A 20461-nucleotide genomic window follows, 5' to 3' on the forward strand; every position below is an offset into this window, starting at 1 on the left:
ATAACCAGTAAGAGTTCCCTTTATTCCCTCTGACAAAACAATCAATAAGCCACTCTTCATCTTGCAATTTGTTTCTTAACAGGGTGTAAATTGGAAGTTGTTATCCATTTTAAAAACAAGTCCTCTGTTTTGCTGTTGACGGACAATAGGGTTGTCTAAGCTAATTAAAAGATGCGACACGGTTCAAAGAAGAAAAACATCAGGCGGTCGTTAAGTAGAACGTCACAATGTGAACAACGTGAACTCGACAACGTGAAGTTCTGCCCTTGAACCATTGGAGCAGGTGCTTTAATCGACAGCCACTCGCAGTCCACCATGAAGGCATTCAGGAGCAGGCGTGGAGAGCGAGGGGCCAAGTGAGGCGACCTACACACGAACAGCACCACTACACTAACCAACCCCCCTCTGTATTGACTAGTATCGGCTAGGACAATCTGAGGTGGGGGGGCAGACCTGCCGCTAACAGGACGGCAGCGCTAACAGCGGAGAGGGTGTGTGCGTGTGTGAACCACAAACATATCCTGGGCGACACGAGCATGATGCTAAGTTGTCTCCGAGGAGGGCCTGCACCCTCTCCCTGCCCGGCCCGCTCAGGTCTTGGTTGAGGCGGAATGCGCCGTGACACCGTCCTGCTGCTTCCCTTTTGGGGACGTCAGTGCTTTTCCCTCCTGCCGGTCTCCTCCCTTTCAGAGGTCACTTCCAGCGGCCGCCGTGGCGCTCGTGCTCGACACGGCGGTGGCCTCCACACACTCTCTGCCAGGCGCTGGCACAATGGCACAACGATGGCACACAATGCTGGGGCGGGGCGGGTAGGAGATCTAATTATACCCGCCACGCACCACGGGAACCAGGGCAGTGGTGCAGTGTGTTCAGGTGAGGGCCCGGCGTACGGGTGAGGGCTGCTTCGTGTGCGATACGCAGCGGAATGGCCCAAGGTTATCCTCCGAATCTCAGGGAATGCTATCAATGTTTCAAGGACGAGTGGTCCACGTTGTTAGCGTTGTCGTCGTTATGCTATCATAATGATCATTATCCTTATTTTATATTTATCATTATTAGTGTCTTGGAATACACATTACAGCAGGAGAGACCGCAGACCCTTAGGAGTCAATTAACCAGGTTGAATGTTGTTTGTTGGCTGCTGAATAACCCACCTTGCAGGATATCTAATGTGAGATAAAGGTGGATATACTGGTGCTCTTGGAGCCCCACTGGGAAGGTATGCCGCATGCTAACAAGTCGAGCCACTAAAAGGGGTAATTGACCTTCACAGCACAATCTCTCCGGCGAGACACGCGATGCGATTGGCTGCCTGCGTTCTCCTGTTTACACTCGTACGCCACTCACTCACAATGGCTGGCGTTTAAATGGAAGAAAAACATCTTTCAACCTCTGCGTCGCTGTAATCGTGACAGCAGGCTGCGTAAAACCTTTCTCTCCGAGCTGTCCCCTGAAGCCCACTCACAGTGTGTGTAAGGTAGGTGTAAGAAAGCAATGGCTTCGCTTTTCGTGACAGAAACCACAAGTGTGTTTTGTTCACGGAAGGATTATTCACGGAAAACGAAGTTCACGGGAATAAACGTGTCGCTGCTATTTTGAGAACTTCTCATTGATTTGATTTGATTTATTCTTCAGCAGAGCTTTGACTAATGTACTGTTGACACAGGCTAATCATCTATTTAACTCCTTTAGGCTGAAAAGGGAGCGCACCAATTCATTCACTTGTTTTTAATGAATAAAGTTATAGACCTGATCCAATTTGACTCATAGAAGGAGGCAAGGGTGACCACCGACTACAAACCAATAAATTGTTCTAATTGGATCCCCGGTGATCCAATCACAGTCCCTCTTAGCGCTTGTCCCCGCTCTTCATTTCCTGGATCCCTTTGGAAGCCTACTTCACATTAACTACGGGAAGACACGCTCTGAATATCTATATATATGTTTTTCTCCTGAACTGTCTTTCCAAATAACCTTTTCACCACATTCATTCACGTCGCTCGCAGTTTATTTTCTTTTCGGCGATATATCATAAGACACAAATGCATTCTCCCAGCGAAGCGTGGCGAGTGCTCGTCCCCGGGGGGGGAAGCGGGCCGGCTCGCACTGAGGCAGGGGGCCGTAACCGCCCAGACATCCCTTCCAGTCTGATATCCGTTTGAATAAAGAACTGCTCTTATTTTGCTGACCTCTATCTAATGACTAATGTATTACATCTGGATTCATATAGCCCCCGCCCACCCACCCCGTCCCCCCCAGCTTTCAAAGCGGCACTTTCTCCTCCTGCTCGGAGAGCCTTTGATTCCCGTGGTGCTGTTATTTTTAGTGTCTGAGTTGACTTGGCGTTCTCCTATCTCTCCGTATCTTCTCATCTTCGTCTTATATCTCTCTCCGTACATCTCTGGCCGTCTCTTTAGGTCCGCTCAAAGGGCGGCTTTGCCCTTTGACGAACGAGTCGGGTCTACGCTGTACTTTGCTACAATATACTACGCAACGCTACTATACCCTACGACATACTACACTACAAAACTCGACTCCTTCCAACACTGGAACAGTTATATGATACTTTACAATACTAATGACTGTAAACGTATGAACACATTGACATTGAGGGCATTTATCAGACGCTTTTATCCAAAGCGACTCACAATGAGTACATTTGTCCGAAGAAGGTGAAAGTGCCAAGGGCTAACAATGAGCCCCTAATATACACTGCATGTGCATACATTTACATCTGAAGCCCAGAGTCCTGCAGTGCCCTCCTCCTGGTGTTGTACGGGGGGCGAGAGAGGCCTGGTGGGCCGTGCTTTGTCGTGCCGGAGCACCTGTTGTTTACCACCGCAGAGCGTGAATACAGAAGCCTTCATTAGGACTACAGAGGGCCTCCGCCGCCACACTCCATTACGACTGCAGCCGGCCTTCCTGTACGCTCTCAGTTAGAAAAGATATACCTGCGCCCCCCCTGCCTACACACAGACAACGCACGCACGCACGCACGCACGCACGCACGCACGCACGCACGCACGCACGCACGCACGCACGCACGCACGCACGCACGCACGCAAGCACGCACGCACGCACGCACGCACGCACGCACGCACGCACGCACGCACGCACGCACCTGAGTGACTATACCAGGCATGCATCACATTCATCCTTTAGAATAAGTTTACTTTTTAGAGCTATTATTAGTTAGTGTGCGTGTGTTTGTGAGGGTGTGCTGCATATATGTGTGAGTGTGTGTGTATGTGGAAGAGTGTGCGTGTGTGTGTATGTGGTGTGTATGTGTGAGAGGGTGCCCATATAAGTGTGTGTGTGTGTGTGTGTGTGTGTGTGTGTGTGTGTGTAAAAGAGTGCATATACGGGAGTGTGTGTGTGTGTGTGTGTGTGTGTCTGTGTGTGTTTGTGTGTATGTGTGTGTGTATTTGTTCTCCACAGGAACAACAAACTCCTGCTGCTGAATTTTGGAGATTCAGCATAATCCTCCTTCCTCCTCCTCGTCTTCCTCGTCATGCTAATCTGATTTTATATGGCTGACCCATTTATACACACCCTGCCAAACACAGCCTGGATCCGCCTTGCTACAAGAACATGCATCTCCGTCTATTGCGGAAAAGAGATTCAGCACAAACAACAGCCAAGCCCCCAAATTGCTACCGCTAATCATTTGAATTACATGAGGGCTCACAGCAGCTCCACCGCGGAGCGCGGGGGGGATCGGTTGGCGTGGACGGTGACGTACAGCGGTTGTTGCAGTCCTCTTACCGTCAGACAGTCTGTCAGTACCGGGCTCCGGCCAGCAGATGTTGCCTGTTATAGCCTGACGGTTCTCTATTGAGCGGCGAACCCTTAATGAAGGGTCGTATTGTTTTATCCGGTGGCAGGTGTTCAGGGTGTTACGGGCTGGTTTACAGGGGAGGCCATTAGACGGCAGGGTTGAAACGTTTGGATGCTATCGCTCTGGATGTACGAGCCTGGATGTCCTCCGATTCCTGAATGTTCTGTCGTTCTTTCATGGTTTTATGTGTAGTCATTATTTTCTTTTTGTTTTGTTTTTTCCATCGCAGGCCTATGATGAATACATTGCACATATGGCATATTGCATTCAAACCAACACATATAGTGTCATTGTAGATTCATTTTAAGGAGCAACATACACACCCACCCACAGTGGAGCATAAATTCCTTCCTAATTGAGCAGTATTGTAAGACAATTGTATTATGTTGATCTTGGAATACACAAGTATGAGCTCAGTCATATGTTTGTGACAACCACCACAACAGAAATGCTGTCTTTTAAGAACCATCAACCATGCTAGTTTTGGCAGCTTTAATAACTTCCACGTCCTCAGGGTGTTTCTGAAAGATTGAGCCGAATCTGAAAATTAGAAACTAAATCTTTCTACTCAGCCTCTCTGACTACAAACTCTGTGCTGCTCTCTACTGAACACCGATATGTGGGGCAACAGTGGTCTCACCACAGTGAATTGGGGCCGACTACCTCACAGATGAATGTGGGCAGGGGGGGAGGCTGATTCACCCAAATTACCAGGAACAAGGGAGTTTGGTTCTGACAGGTGCAACCTTTGAAGTGTACAAAACCCGATGACAGGTGTGTCTAATTATAATTATGTAGGTCCGCTGTGATTGTGATCAGGAACTTCGGAGATGAAAATTGATGGTGTATCCTTTCTATTTGACTTGGTATTCCCGTCAATAACGTCTACCTGATGCTTACACTTACATTTATATGACAGCGTTTATAGATCTAGATACATTTTCTATATTTCTTTCTTTAATTTTAGATTCTTTATTCATATTTTTATATATCTTTTTCATTTCAATTTGTCTTTTAGTTTCTGCTAACAACACCTTAATTTCCAATGTAGTTTACTAAATACTCCCCATATTGCATCAGGTCTTATTTTCAGAATACAGCTCACTGTTGGTTTCTATTGGCTGCCGTTTAAAGTGTTTGTCCTGTTGGCGTTCGTGGGTTCTGTTGGTTTCTATTGGCTGATGTTTCATGCGTGTGTCCTGTTGGTATTTGCTCCTATTGACATTTGTACCATTGTGAACTTTTCGTCATTTTGGATAAGGGGTTTTTGAGTGGCAGGGCGTTTTTCGCACAAGACACACGGTTTGAAAAGGACAGAAAGGCTCTGTCTTTAATAATGATGCAGTTTAATGATGATAAAGCCCACATACCGTCTGGAAAGGTCACCACGTCAATACCCTGAAGCTCACTCAATCACCCTAAACCCCCTTCCTCACCACCTTTCAAATTACTCCTCACAACAACAACTTTACCATTTCAGAATATAGAGAAGAGGGCAGAAGCAACCCTTGTTTTGTTTTCATTTGGAGACAAACTCAGCCATTATCTTACCATTTAACACGGTTTTAACCTTCATTTCCATATTTGTTGTTTTTATAATGCAATTCGAACTGTGATTGAAAATTAAAAATCTATATTCAAATTGGTATTCCAGATTAAATTGTAATTCTAAATTACATTTACATATTGCAATTAAACCAATTTAAATTCCAATAGCTAACAGAGGCTAACAGAAACCGACCGGAGCCTTCTACCTCCTCGCCGCTCGCCAGTCGGTACGTCACTGCTTTACAAACAGATGTCGTTTTAATTATTACAGCAGTCACAGCCATTTGACAGACATCCCTTCTGGTCGTCGACGCGCGCCACACATCTGTCCCGGGGCCGTGCACGCCGGCGGGGAGGCTGATTTCCCCAGAGGAGAGGCAGGGTGGAGGAGGCAGCTGCGGGGGAATCGACCCCTGGTACCGCCACAAGCTTGTTTCTCTCCAGGATTATCACCAGAGCGCAACGCAAGTCTATTTACTTGTAAGCTGTCCTTTATATTTACAACAATACTGGCAGGCGGCTGTGTGTTCTTTTTTTTTCTTTTGACTCTGTGAACTCGAAGCTGAAACGCTGTTGATTAGCTAATCATGTTGTCTATGGCGGCTGTGGGGCTTATTTAGCTGTGTTTACTGGAGATAGTTTGAGAGGACAGCACTGTACTCGGGTGATTAATAAAATGAAGGCAGACTGGTTTTCACTCAATTCTCACTCGTTATTCACCGTAATAATATAATCGCTAGTGGTATTGGTCGAAATAGAAGTAGTGATGTAGGTAATAGTAGTACTAGTATAAGGTCTAGTACTAGTTATAGTGCGTATCCACAGAATGTACTAAATTTGGTTGCAGGCCTATAACTTTCTTTCAAGACTTTTTTGGGGATAATTTCCCTTTTAGTTAAATTAAAACAAGGATAAGAAAATATGAGTTATTTAACAATGAACCATCCCATTCGTCATTTTTCTAATATATGTACTGTTTCATACTCATTTTGCAGAAAAATAATAAGAATAATAAATAATTGTATTATGTGAAGCTTATCTTTTTAGAAAGTTCTAGAAGGGTCTTACTATATGAAGCTAAGAGGAAGTTTTTTTAGAAGGTTCCAGAAGAGTCTTACTATATGAAGCTGAGAGGAAGTGGCTTAAGAAGGTTCGAGAAGAGCCTTACTTTATGAAGCTGTGAGGAAGTGGCTTAAGAAAGTTCTAGAAGAGTCTTACTATATGAAGCTGGAGGAAGTCTCCTAGCCCGTGGGTGCTCTCTACGCGGACCAAGATGGCGTCCTTCTGCAGCGTGCTGAAGCCCACGGCCAGGCGGTCGGCACGCGTGCTCGGTCGCTCATTGGGAGCCCAGGTGTAGGTGATGAGGGCACCTCCTTTACCAAAGATATACGTGGTTCCAGCTGCAGAGGAGAAAGAGATGGAGGAGGAAGCAGAAACATTAGACATATGGGAACTCATTTGGACTACATCCAAGGAGGGATGGGTGTGGTTCATTGTTTCTAGGTTTGTTGTTGCATGTGTCTTTTAATCTTAAATCAATAATTTGTAATGGAGCTACGGTTGGGGTCACGTGCTGAACGTATTGTTTCATCATTAATGTGCGCGCAGCATCACTTTCATCATTGATTCACCTCCAAAAGATATCCAGAATTCACGAGTGTCACATAGCGTAAGGGCAACGGATATAATGATGATATCTATAGACCGCTGCTGAAGAACCACAAAGTGCTGAAGTGAACATACTGTGAAAATGCACAACTATACTGCACCATGAAGGATTTCCCAAAACATCTCTCCCATCTTATCTCAATCCAATTTTAAAGGCTAATAATAATCAAGCAATAATTTTTTTATATAATATGTTTTTATTCACATTGACCTCATTCTTATTTAAGAGTGATCAAGAAATGTAGTTTATGCCTAAAAATAATTCACATTGCAAGAGAGAGGGAAAGAAGCGAGCGAGCGAGCAAGCGAGAGAGAGAGAGAGAGAGAGAGAGAGAGAGAGAGAGAGAGAGAGAGAGAGAGAGGGATTTACATGTTTTGCACGAGAGAGACAGTGAGCTGGTTTGTTTACTAGCTTTAAATAAGCTTTTGGAAGAACGGTTTACTAACAGACATTACAGCCGTCGTTAATGACAGTTGGGGCGTGGCGGGATTAGAGACATTAAAGTAATCTTAAAGGCAGGGCAAGCTATAGAATACCCAATGAGCTGCACAAGCATACAAAAAAAAGGCGTCACAAGGCCTATCAAGCCACTGAATGATGGGCCCGATTTTTCCTTGCAGTATATGACTCATTTTTGTATTTCATTACAACTCATTCAGTAGACGGCTGTTACCGCAAATGTTGTGCAGTGAACCCAGACACAGGTCCCTAATGACCAGCTAGGGGGTTGCTCAAGACACCCTACAGCTAGACCACGGACCGGATTGAACCCTTGGCAACCCAGCTCCTATACATAATACAGCCAGTCTTAAACATCTGTGTTGTGCTGATATTTCCTTCTTTTGTCCTGTACCCTACTGTTTGGCGGATGATTCACCGGGGCCATCTCGCCTCGAGACAAACGCGGCGGGCGTGTTGTTGGGGAGGAGAGGCGGGCCTCCTCGCTGCCGCCCGTGTAGGATGTGTTCTCAGGTAGTTCCAACGCACGGCGTTAATTTGACGGCCGGTAATCGGCCTCTGGGAATAGCTTCATCAGCGTCCGCCGTTAATTAATAGGCAGGTGTTTGCGCGTTCCCCACTGTGACGCCGCAGTAACGGCCACTCCCTCCCTCTGCCTGACTGCGTTGGAACGGCGCTAATTGCAGGTATTTACGACCCGATGGCTGTAACCGCTTCAACATGTAGGAGTACGAGGAATGGCTGGAGGGGCGGGGGGGGGGGGGGGGGGGGGCGGGGACTCTGGAGGAGGCCCTCCAGAGCCACGCTATCGGCCCGCCGCGGCCTGAGGACAAATGTCACGTCGGATTAGCCTCGGGCTCTTTGAGGAGACTGCGAGTAGATGAGTTCACTTATTATCTTATAATGAATAGGAGCGCTCTGAATTACCGCGAGGTGCGCGTTACGTAATATCAGTAAACACGTTATGGGGCATAGGCTACGGACAGTGTTGGTAGAAACCTCAAAAGATGCTTTGGTTCGCTGGAAAATAGAATTCAAATATAAATAGAGAAAGGAGGAAAAAAGTATTAATTAATCAAGAGAGCTACCGACCACAGGAGGCGGGGCGACGTTCACGGGATAATGAGCATCAATTCCACTCACACAACACGTTTACTGCGCCGTGGTGCGAGCAGAGGTCCCTAGAAAGAGTCGAGGGAAACCGGAGACCTCACATAAAGGCAATACAACGTCTGCAGGCCGTGGGATGCAGCATGAAATAAAGAGCAGCAGCGGTGAGATCCTGGCGATAACAAAGACAGTATGGCTTCTGTATTCTGCATTAGTCACAGGCACATAACACAGGGCACCATTACGCTGGTGCACCTCGCTCACACATATATATACGCCAAACGCCAACCTCCTCACCCTTATTTGCATCACATTAATTAAGCATTAGGTGATTCTGCCAGAATCTGCCAGATGTACAATCACACGGTTCTCCACTCTCTCTCTCTCTCTCGCTCTAATTCTCTGAACTGATCTCTCTCGTCTCTCACATTCACTATGTCTCTCTGTCTCTCTCTCTCTCTCTCTCTCTCTCTCTCTCTCTCTCTCTCTCTCTAAAGGCGTACATCGCTGCCCTTGCACCCAGGGTATTAACTCAGCTGTTAAACAAGAACTGTCTTGTGGCTGGTACAGGGTTATTGGGGTCACATTAAACAAACAGTATGTTATTAGCGTATTTGTTTAGCTACTGTGACCGGTTGACCCCCACATGCACCATGCATTAATAACAATATGTTTCTCATCATTAGCTTGTATGGATGCCTTTGATAGTATTCACGGCGAATTGTGGAAAACAACAGATACATTGGCTGCAAAGATTAGACCGGGGTTGCATTGTCTTGATTATGTATACAAGCGGCCGAGATGCATTTGTTTTTGGATCAGGTACATTTTGCAGAGTGAGCTCGTAGCCCAGGTTCTTTGTGAGTCATGATATTGAGATGGAAAGTCTTTGAGTAATTGCAAGAAGAAAAGGAAATTATATTGCTGATTTATACTCCAACAGCTCTTTCAAACGCGGGTTACTTTCTCTCAGCTCACTGGATATTTGAACAGGTCTAAATCATTCACCGCCAAATTTACTTCTTCAACTTTTGTTTAACTCTCCCCAAGACCCCCTCAGATCTCCCGAGAAACGCTTTGCCAGAACGCCCCCATTTCACTGAATATCTTTTCTCATACTCATACATACTTTTGTTACTGGGTGACAGTTTTCATGATGTAAGTTGGGTGTTTAATTGAGCTGCGTGATGCTGGGGAGCTAATTAAATACACTTAACCACTGTTAAAAAAAAGAAAGAAAGAAGTATTGCAGCTGTTTCACCCCATTCTCATGTGTGTGAATACAACAGCCGAGATAAAAGTGTAGATAAAATTGAGCTTAAGCATCTGCTTAATGACGAAATGTAAATGAACAACACATACAACTGCAGGGCGTTCCTGTGGCAAATAACGTTTGCTTTCAGTCAATTCTCCATTTAATGTCTGTGTGTGCGTGCGATTGTGCATGTGTGGATCTATTTGTTTGTCTATGCATTTTTGTGTTCATCGACCTGTGTGCGTCTATTTGTGTGTGTGTGTGTGTGTGTGTGTGTGTGTGTGTGTGTGTGTGTGTGTGTTGGGGTATGTGTGTGTGTGTGTGGGGGTATGTGTGTGTGTGTCTGTGTCTATGTGTGTGTGTGTGTGTGTGTGTGTGTGCGTGAGTATATGTGTGTCAGGGACGGGTGTGAACCAGCACAGTGTGTCTTTGAGTTAGACAGATAGCCCCCCCCGTCTCTGCCATCTTGGAGGTCAATGTAATACACGACCCTGAGATTTTCCCCCGTCTTCTACGCCGAAAAACCTGCTGTTGCCAGAGCAATCTTTGTTTTCCTTCTTTTCCATAGCCTAGAGACAGCATCTGGCCGTCGTCAAACGCCACGCGTCTATTTATTCACATGACCTAGGATGGCAGCTCCGGCCGCTGTGCCCCTATTGGTCTACGCCGTCTTTTTCCAATCAGACCGCAAGGATTCTGGAGCACTGGAGGAGGAGGCGGCAGCAGCAGCAGCAGCAGCAGCAGCAGCAGCAGCTGTGAATCAAAGACGTCTCTGTGGATAATTTCCCACATTTTACAGACATGGCGCCTGGAGAATAATTTAGAGCAGTGTGTCTAACGCGGTTGGCACTCAGGGGAGCCGGACAAGGAGGGTTAGTGAGGTGGGTTAGCGAAAGCGACACTGCACCCAGAGGAGAGAGGCTGCTGTGAGCGCTAACATGGCTAGCTCTGCACTGGGCTGACAAAGCGCCTTCTGCTGCGCGGCCGGAAAAGAACAGAACACGGAAATATTGATCGGTAAACGCATTACGAGAAACACAACGGGACATATAGAAAGGGCTACTTAAGAGGTGAAACCCGGTGAAAGAATTGAGTTAAGTGGGCCTTTTTGAAACCGTTGAGATCACCAGAGGAAATTGAATCACGTATGCATCTTTCGGAGACCTTATGTGTAATTTATGAACCGGATGCATGTCTGATGAGGATACTTGGAGGATATCTTGGGAGTTTAAAAGGGTAACTGCATTTTCCAATATATGAGAATACCGTTTCATCCGTGTCTGCAACATGTCTGCAACATGTCTGCCTTGCTATTTCACCGCATAAATTGTCCCATTAATTGCCATTTGGAGATGGAGAACCAATGGAGAACGCAAACCCCGGAACCCATCATGTCAATGGTCCAACTTCATCATGGTTTCTTTCTGCTGAACAGAGATGATGTTACAAACCGCCGTTATTTCACAACAAGCATATGAAGCTCATGTGAGGGAGTGTTCTTGTGAGGGCGCATACTCCTTCGCGGGTGAGCAAACTTCCGCCTACAAGTTTCAAAAGAGTGAGCAGACCTAAAGTTTGAGAAAAAAACACATTGGGTTCAAGGGTTGCAAGTGCTTGGGGGCGTTGCCGAATGTTGTAAAAACCCACGTTACACTCGCTCAAGCTAAGAAGTGCAGCCAATAGAAAACTTTAGATTTTTTTGTAAAAAACACGGTTCATGAGACCCAAACAGAAATGTTTTCTACCAAAGAAAGCAAATTTTTGGGTTTGCCTAGCCTTTTATATCCGCGATTAAGACAATAAGTAACTCATCAGAGAAGATGTTGACCTAAAACTAAATCTGTTATTTTATTAAAAGCCAACATTTTCGTAGCCCAGGGTGACCTAACATGGTTAACTTTCCTCACATCTCCCTCTGAATCTATGAGATAACCGTTAATGTTTACATGGTCGATAACCATTGACGTTTACATGCTGGATAGCTGTTGATGTTTATGGTTGACGGTGGTTGGGATCAATGCTAAAGCCTTTGACTAAACAGACGCAATCCTTTGAGAGGGGAGGCATATTATATTTGTATTCTACCTCGTACGATTAAAATGTTCAACATTGGAAGCACACCGTTAACCAGCACTCGACACATTGTGTGACCGTGCTTGGGTGCTGACATTAAATAACGCACCTATTACGTCCATAGCAAGCAGCCGGTGAGCCTGATGTCTTTACAGGCAGTTAAAATGAGACATCATGGCTCTCTGCATTGTGTGGATCCGGTAACAGTGTCCTGTACAACGGGGGTGTAAGACACTGCAGTAGTGTAGGTGACCTATAAATAGTCTTATAGCCCAACGGCCCAAGTCTTTGTCTACAGCACACATACACACACGCCCACACATACATACGTGCATATACATACATACAGACACACACACACACACACACACACAAACACATCCATGCACACACCTCCACGCACATGCATTCACACAAATACATATATGTATGCGTGTTAAGACACACACACATATACACACGCGAACACACACACATATACACACCTCCGAGCACATGCATCAACGAACGCACAAACACACACGCACCCACAAACCCATATGTATGAGCGTTCAGACACACACACACACACACACACACACACACACACACACACACACATGCTTACTTAAGGCATACCTCCATACCTGAGCAGAATTTGGTCACATACCTTGGTTTCCAACTAACAGGGTTTAGCACGATGAAACAATCTTGCATTATGTGATACAGGGCAAGGTGACGTTCATTCAGTGGATTTAAATGTAGAATTCAAGCGCACAATAGATTTTTTACCCTGCGCTATGGACTCTGAGCAAAGTACAGCTGCACAACGGTTCCAATAGCAGCAGTCGAATGCAATTGAAAAATGATCACTGGAAGCTTTGAAGCTGAGCTGGCGCTCCTGCGTTGGTTTGATCAGAAACAAGGGGGGGTAGGGGGTAAGTGGGTGGGTGGTGAAGGGGACCGGGGGGGGTGTGACCGGACAGGTCCCTCTACGCTACGGCGGCAGGTGTAATTTATCACCTTTTAGACCCATTACAAGCGCGCGAGAAGCGTACAAGGGTGAGATAAAGACCCTGGAAAACCATTGAAGCCTTTCCCCGGCGGAGATAAAGGTGAACCGGGGGAGGAAGCGGGACACCCGATTAAAAAGGCAATCAATTCACGGCCCGACACAAGAGTGTGTGTAGCTTTAATTTCCTTTCAGGAGATACGTCCTTCTCAGCGCTTCCCTAAGCGCCCGGGCTGAGCCGCTGAGCGACGTGTCGAACCGACGCCTGGTGGAAGTAAGGACAAGAGAGGCGCTGGGTGTTACGTAAGAGAGAGAGAGAGTGATGAGTCCCATGACTTCCCCTCAGTGAAGGCGTGTAAAAGAGCCAGCCACGCGCACAGCATATCCCCGCCACATCTGTTCAAATTGCATGTGTCATACAGGGTGGGATATCACATGTGTCAAGATAGTCATAACGTTACAAAATAATCATTTAAAATGATTATTTAAAAGGATGTGAAATGGATATGATCACGGAAGACATGCCATATTTAAGACTATAGGTAAGGAAATATAATGTATATGAATCATAACAGACTTATGGCTCCCGAGCTGGCAGCTAATCACGCCATTTATCCAACCCCCGGTCCACAAGGAAAAAGAACTTCTAGATACACCTTCACTTCTGCTACGAGAACCACTGGAATAACCCATCACTGAGTATACTACTAATGGCCCCACCAGTCAGTAGTTCCTTAAGAAGCTCCCCCAATACCCATCAGGGGCCACATTTAGACCTTTAGCACTGGGGACACTGGGGGCCCTTAGAGGACTACATGTACACCTTAGCACTGGGACACTGGGGGCCCTTAGAGGCCTACACGTACACCTTAGCACTGGGGACACTGGTCAGCCCATAGGGGGCCAAATTAACACATTTTGCAATGAAGACAGCAAGGGCCAAATGTACACCTAAGCGCTGGATACCCCAGGATCCCATCAAGGTCTAAATGTACACCTTTAGCCCTGGGGATAATAGCGACCCATATATGGCCAAATGTACACCTTTGGCACTGGAGACTCTAGACCCTTTATGTACACCTTTAGCATTGAAGAAACCAAAGGCCAAATGTACACCTTTAGCATTGGTGACATCAGCGGCCCATCAAGGGTTAGATGTAAATGGACTGCATTTATATGGCGCTTTTTCTAAGCATTGGCCACCCAAAGCACTTTACAATATTGCCTCACATTCACCATTAACGCACACATTGACACACCGACGGCGGAGTCAACCATGCAAGGCGACAGCCAGCTCGTCGGGAGCTAACAGTCAGGGTTAGGTGCCTTGCTCAAGGACACCTCGACACTCAGCTAGGAGGAGCCGGGGATCGAACCAACAACCTTCAGGTTACCAGCCAACCCGCTCTACCTCCTGAGCCACTGCCGCCCTTGTACACCTTTGGCACTGGTGACACAAGTGGCCCAACGAGGGCCAAATGTAAACCTTTAGCATTGGTGACACTAGCGGCCCATCGAGGGTTAGATGTACACCTTTGGCACTGGTGACACAAGTGGCCCTTCGAGGGGGCAAATGTAAACCTTTAGCTATGGAGATAATAGTGGCCTATCGAGGAAGAATTTCACAGTTTTGGCACTTCAACGGCCACATGTTTACCTGTAGCATCATTGAAGGGGCTGATGCAAGACAAAATGCACACCTAAGGCACTAGAGACCCAAGGGGCCATTAAAAGACTTACTTGACACTGTAGGCCCAGAAACAATGGAGGCCCATCAATGGCTACATTTACACCTTTAGCATTGGTGACACTAGGGGCCCATCAAGAGCTCAATGTACACCTTTAGCACCGGAGACAGTAAGGGCCATGGAGGGCTTACTGCACACCTTTAGCACCGGAGACAGTAAGGGCCATGGAGGGCTTAATGCACACCTTTAGCACCGGAGACAGTAAGGGCCATGGAGGGCTTAATGCACACCTTTAGCACCGGAGACAGTAAGGGCCATGGAGGGCTTAATGCACACCTTTAGCACCGGAGACAGTAAGGGCCATGGAGGGCTTAATGCACACCTTTAGCACCGGAGACAGTAAGGGCCATGGAGGGCTTAATGCACACCTTAGTAAGGGCCATGGAGGGCTTAATGCACACCTTTAGCACTGCAGACACTAGGGGCCCATTGAGGACTAAGCGTAAGCCTTTAACAGGAGAAGAGGGGCCTTACCATGGCCTCCCCTGGTGAGGAAGGGCATCCGGTTAATAGCGATGGGAACCGTGCCGTGCTTGTTGTGAAAGTGGTGGACGTGGTGCGTGGTGCTCAGGCTGGAGGAGACGCGCGCCGTGCCCGTCTGTATGGGCAGCACTGTGAGCAGGGAGATCCAGAAAGCCAGTCTCAGCAGGTAGCTCAGGCCCATGGTGAGGCTGAAGCCAGGCTGGGCGGCCTCCAGGTCATCTGCAGCCTGGCCCGGATCGGGGGACACGCCGTGGAGGGGTGGGAGGCTTGTTGTGGAGGACTGAGGAGGAGGAGGAGGTGGCGGAGGAGAATCCACATGACCACCTGCCCAGGAGAGGCAGGTGGGCCCCATCAGGGCTCCTCTCCGCCTGCCTCGAAGACGGGAGGGCATCTCAGCAGCTGACGGGGGTGTTTACCGCCATGACCATCAGGGACCGGGTAGTCGATGGAGAAAGAGACACCCAGATGGGGGTGGACGACCGATTTAGAATTATTTACGGGAAAGGACAATTCAAACAATCGTCCGTAAGTGTTACAAAAAAGAGGGGGGGAAAACAATTCCCAAGTCCTATTTCCCAGACAGCATCGCAAGATTTTTTATGGCAAGATCGCCACGACGGCCAAACTAAACACCGGTGCACTCGGTAGTTCCCATGAAAAATTCACCGCCGTCCTCTTGGAAAAAAAGTAAGTCTCCACGCACGTAGACCGCATCTCAATGGCAGCGCGGGTGAGCGGCGGCGGCAGTGAGCGGAGCGCCCAGAGGAGCCACACTTGTCATTCAGCGCAGAGCGAGAGGGTAGAGACCGCGGCGGTGGCGGCGCTGCAGCCCCGGTATTCAAGGCGTTGTGATTCACAGAGCCGCTGTGACTGGAATCCTGATGGGAGACTCCGCCGTGGGCCACAGGTAGAGCAGGGGGGGGGGCGGCGGCTTCCCAGCCGGATAGCGGGCTCTCGACGACGGGCAGTAGCGCGCCGCGCGCCAGGGACGCGATCATCTCCTCCGAATGCACCGGAGGAACCGAAGAAAGAAATAATAAAAGAGCGAGCCAGGGAAAAATATGCAAACTAAAGCGAGAGAAGAGCGGGGGATGGGGAGAAGGAGGGGAGGAGGAGGAGGAGAAGGGGGGAGGGGGGGGGGTGTGATAAAAATAAGATCCAAGCGGATGAAGGGTGATGCGGGAATCAGCGCTTTTGTTCCCCTTTAGCCGGAGGAAGGAGAGACAGAGAGACGAGGAGGAGGAGGAAGGGGGGGGGGGGGGGTATATCTGCAGCAGCGCAGTAAAGGAGAAAATCCAGGAAATAAATAAATAATAGCTCTCGCTCTCTTCACTCGCTCTCGCTCTCTCTCCTCCGGTTCAGACGCAGCAAACACAGAGCGGCTGGCCACCTCTGTTATTATGGCAGCGGGGTAGCGGCGTCTCCGACGCCACAACACAGCAGTGTCTCTTCTTTCGAGGGTCTCTCTCTCTCTCTCTCTCTCTCTCTCTCCCCGTGCGGCGGAGCCTGCGGTCCGCGTCTCCCGCTGCACCTGTCCGCCGTTCACCGCAGGCGGCGGCAGGACGAATCGGAATCGGCGGCAGAAGAGGCAGAGCAATGCTGCATTCCCATCAACGCCTGCTCCTCGTCTCCCAGCAATCTGTTTACTCTGCCTCCCTCTGAAGGAGAGGGGTCAAAGTGATAATTCCACACGCACGGCCCCGGGGGGGGGGGGGGGGGCGGGGGGGCTGGTGGTGGCAGCGGCGGCGGTGGCGTTGGAAGGCGAGCCAATTGATTCCTCTCTCCAGATGAGATCGTTGTGGATGGCCGGGACTGATAGTCCTCCCCCCCTCCCCTCCCCTCCTCCTCCTCCTTCCTCAGCTGCAGCAGCAGCAGCAGCAGCAGCAGCAGCAGCAGCAGAAATTATGCTAATGGCTGAAGCGCGGCAGCCCGAGTGAATCCCGCATGGATGAGGATCGCGGGATGTGAATAACCTTGGCTGAGAGCGGTGGTCCGAACCCCCGGCCGCTGATAGGAGGGGAATCTCTCGCTGGCGAATGAAGCGCGTGCAGTAGCCTAAGCCCGGCTCTCCGAGAGACCCAGCATGTGCCCGAGTGTGAGAGATGGAGAGAGAGAGAGAGAGAGAGAGAGAGAGAGAGAGAGAGAGAGAGAGAGAGAGAGAGAGAGAGAGAGAGAGAGAGAGAGAGACTCGGTGGAGAAGTGAGGGAGGAGGGACAAGAGTGGGTGAACAACGGAGAGAGAGGGAGAGAGAGAGAGAGAGAGCGTGTGAAGTAGAAAGAAAGACACTAAAATAGGGAGAGCATTAAACCAGAGAGAGAGAGCATGACAGAGACAGAAAATAAAGAGTGTGAGAGAGAGAGAGAGAGAGAGAGAGAGAGAGGGGATGCCAGAGAGAGACAGATAGAGAGATAGGGAGGGAGGAGGGGGGGGGGGGGGGCAGAGAGTGAGAGTGAAGAAATGCAGGCAAGCTACGATGGTAAAACATAGGGGGTTAGGAAACTGTGTGACTGTGTGTGTCCGTTGGTGTGTGTCTGCTATTGTGTGTGTGTGTGTGTCCGCACTTGTGTGTGTGTGTGTATGTTTGCGCGCGTGTGTCAACAAATGCATGGTACATTCGCAGCTGACTCGCTTGCAGGTTGAAGTGGTGCGAGTCAGAAGCACACTGCAGAGGAGGAGCCAGGCGGAGGTGTGCTGCTGTCAGGAAGACCGCTCACAGACCGCCACAGCCAGAGCCACGGAGACGCTCGCGCGACACCCAACGCAAAGCCACTCATCAGTTAGACGGTTTGATCCACAGAGCGAGCGAGAGAGAGAGAGAGAGAGAGAGAGAGAGAGAGAGAGAGAGAGAGAGAGAGAGAGAGAGAGAGAGAGAGAGGGAGAGAGAGGGAGAGAGAGGGAGAGAGAGAGAGAGAGAGAGAGGTAGAGAGAGAGAGAGAGAGAGAGAGAGAGAGAGAGAGAGGGAGAGAGAGAGAGAGAGAACGTCGATGGTCCCCCACTGCTCCCCTCCGCTCCTCTCCTAAAAGCAACAAAAGCCAGGGTTTGGTCTTTGCTTCTTCTGAATAATTTAGCAGCAGCAGTCGACTACGCTATATCAAGCGTCGTACAGCACCGCCCCGGCCCCACCACCCACCAGCCACCCACTCCTCTGTATTGTCACAGCAGGCGCTGCTGTTGGAGATGAAGTTGCTTGTTTGCTGTGCCCATCTGTACATCTGTTCAGGGTGTCTGTTCTCGCCAAGCTTGAGACACACAAAGTGTTCTCTAATTATGCTGGGCTCTCCCTTACCTTAACTATACAGCCCTCTCCCTTACCTTCACTATGCAGACATATCTGTCACATTAACTATACAGCCCTCTCCCTTACCTTCACTATGCAGACATATCTGTAGCATGAACCACACGGACCTGTCTCTTAACTTAACTATACAGGCCTCTCCCTTACCTTCACTATTCAGATATGTCTTCCATTTACTATATGGACCTATCTCTTACCTTAACTTAACAGACCTCTCCCCTTGCCTTCACTATGCAGATGTATCTCTTTGATGAACTATCCCTAATGTTAACTATACAGACCTACCTCTAACATTAGCTCTACAGACCTATCTCTAATGTTACCTACACATACCACTCCCTCACATTAACTATACATACCTTTATAGGTATAGGTACTTTATGCACCTCTCTAGTACTTTATGTGCCTCTCTCTTAAGTTGACTATATGGACCTAACTATACCGTCCACTCTCACCCTTATCTACACGGACCTCTCACGTACCCTTAAGCATACAGACCTCTCTTTTCACCCTTTACCATACAGAACTGGTTCACCCTTCAGTCATTAGCACCCCACTGGCCCTCAGACCCATCCAGCAGCAGGTCGACGCCGACTCCAGCACTGCGTGTGATAGCAACGTAACCTGATGCAAGAATAAGAAGAAGAAAAAAAAGATGTGACGAACGGGGGGGGCTGGGGGGGGAGATGTGACGGCATTACAGAGGAGAAGAGAGAGAGCGTGACAGAGCGTGGAGATAAGAGAACACGAGAAGAGACCGAGGCTGGTGGTGAGCTGGAGGTACAGTATCTGCCAAATCACTATCGATGGCAGCACGGGCTGGAATTAGCGGGCTGACAGAGGAGACACGTATGCAATGCAGAGGAGGCGAGGAGAAGCTACGCAGGACGCCAGCCACCCCTGCTGAGACACAAAGCCAACACAAGCTGCCTTTACTCATGTAGGGCATAGCGGGTGCCAGGGTTAGCAACACGCTAGGCGGCGTCTCGAGAAAACAAGAGGGAAAGCAAGATTGCGCGCGTATCAACAAATACTAACCGACACCTTATCTGGGGAAAAAGGGCTTGAATGAGGAGCCCGTTAACGACAATTTAATTGGGAGCTCCTTTTATTTTGACACATCATAGTCACACTTCCTCTTCAATTATGTACCCTCGTAATTAGACACTCCAGTGCAGGTAGCGTGCCGTTTTTCAGGAACAAGCCAGCACAATTACGAATTACTGGTAAACGTGAGATAATGAGTATTCTATGATTACGGTTAATAATTAAAGAAAATCAACACAGCACAAAAAAACAATAACAGAAAAGTATCAACAACTAACTTGTTGGAATCAATTCAATTCCACGTTCACTGCCAAAGCTAATTCTGATTAGCTCAGCTGGAATGTGATGGCGAAAGGCAAATGAGAGCTATTTGTAACTGCAACATTGCGAAATTAACACTTTTTTTATTTCGAGCATGAAGAGGAACAGCCTTCTCATTAGAGGAGGTGGTACAGGGTCGCGTAGCAATGTTAACATATCTATCTTTATATCTATCTATCTTTACATCCATCTTTCAATTCATATTTCTATCCATCCATTTAAATAAGTCATTAGGCAGACGCTTATCCAGAGCAACTTGCAAATCTACGCTGAAAATGATCAAAGCATATAATCAAATCGGAGTAGGAAGACCGAGCCAAACCGAGCAGCCCTACGTGTTCACATAGTCGTAGGATCCAACCATCCACATATATATCTACCTACCTACCCAATCCATCTCCTATTCACACATATATCTGTCCTATCAAGCCATCAATCCATCTACCTACAGTTATTATATCCCCAGCTAAGATGTAATGAAGAAACAGGGAGACACATATAACTGATAACTAATTAACAGATAACTGTTAATTCTATGATACATGTGCAAAGTAAGTCATAGCTTAAAATGCATGTAAACGTGCCCTGCTGTGTTTCCTCCCTCTGGAGGAGGAGGAGAGCGGC

At 48.1% G+C, this 20461-nt stretch overlaps 2 protein-coding genes across 2 annotated transcripts in view; one reads left to right on the forward strand and one right to left on the reverse strand.

The window, feature by feature from the left end:
* nherf4b (NHERF family PDZ scaffold protein 4b) overlaps window positions 1–20461 on the forward strand; it is a 205643-nt gene that overhangs the window by 166612 nt on the left and 18570 nt on the right. The window lies entirely within an intron of this gene.
* The window catches only part of nrxn2a (neurexin 2a), a 91920-nt gene that overhangs the window by 5166 nt on the left and 66293 nt on the right, over window positions 1–20461 (reverse strand). The window contains exon 17 of the mRNA XM_060056227.1: window positions 6605–6786. Within this exon, the coding sequence (XP_059912210.1) occupies window positions 6605–6786 (182 nt within the window). The remainder of the gene's footprint in view (window positions 1–6604; window positions 6787–20461) is intronic.

The sequence above is a fragment of the Gadus macrocephalus genome, chromosome 7, assembly GCF_031168955.1.
Source record: "Gadus macrocephalus chromosome 7, ASM3116895v1".
Lineage (NCBI taxonomy): Eukaryota > Metazoa > Chordata > Actinopteri > Gadiformes > Gadidae > Gadus > Gadus macrocephalus.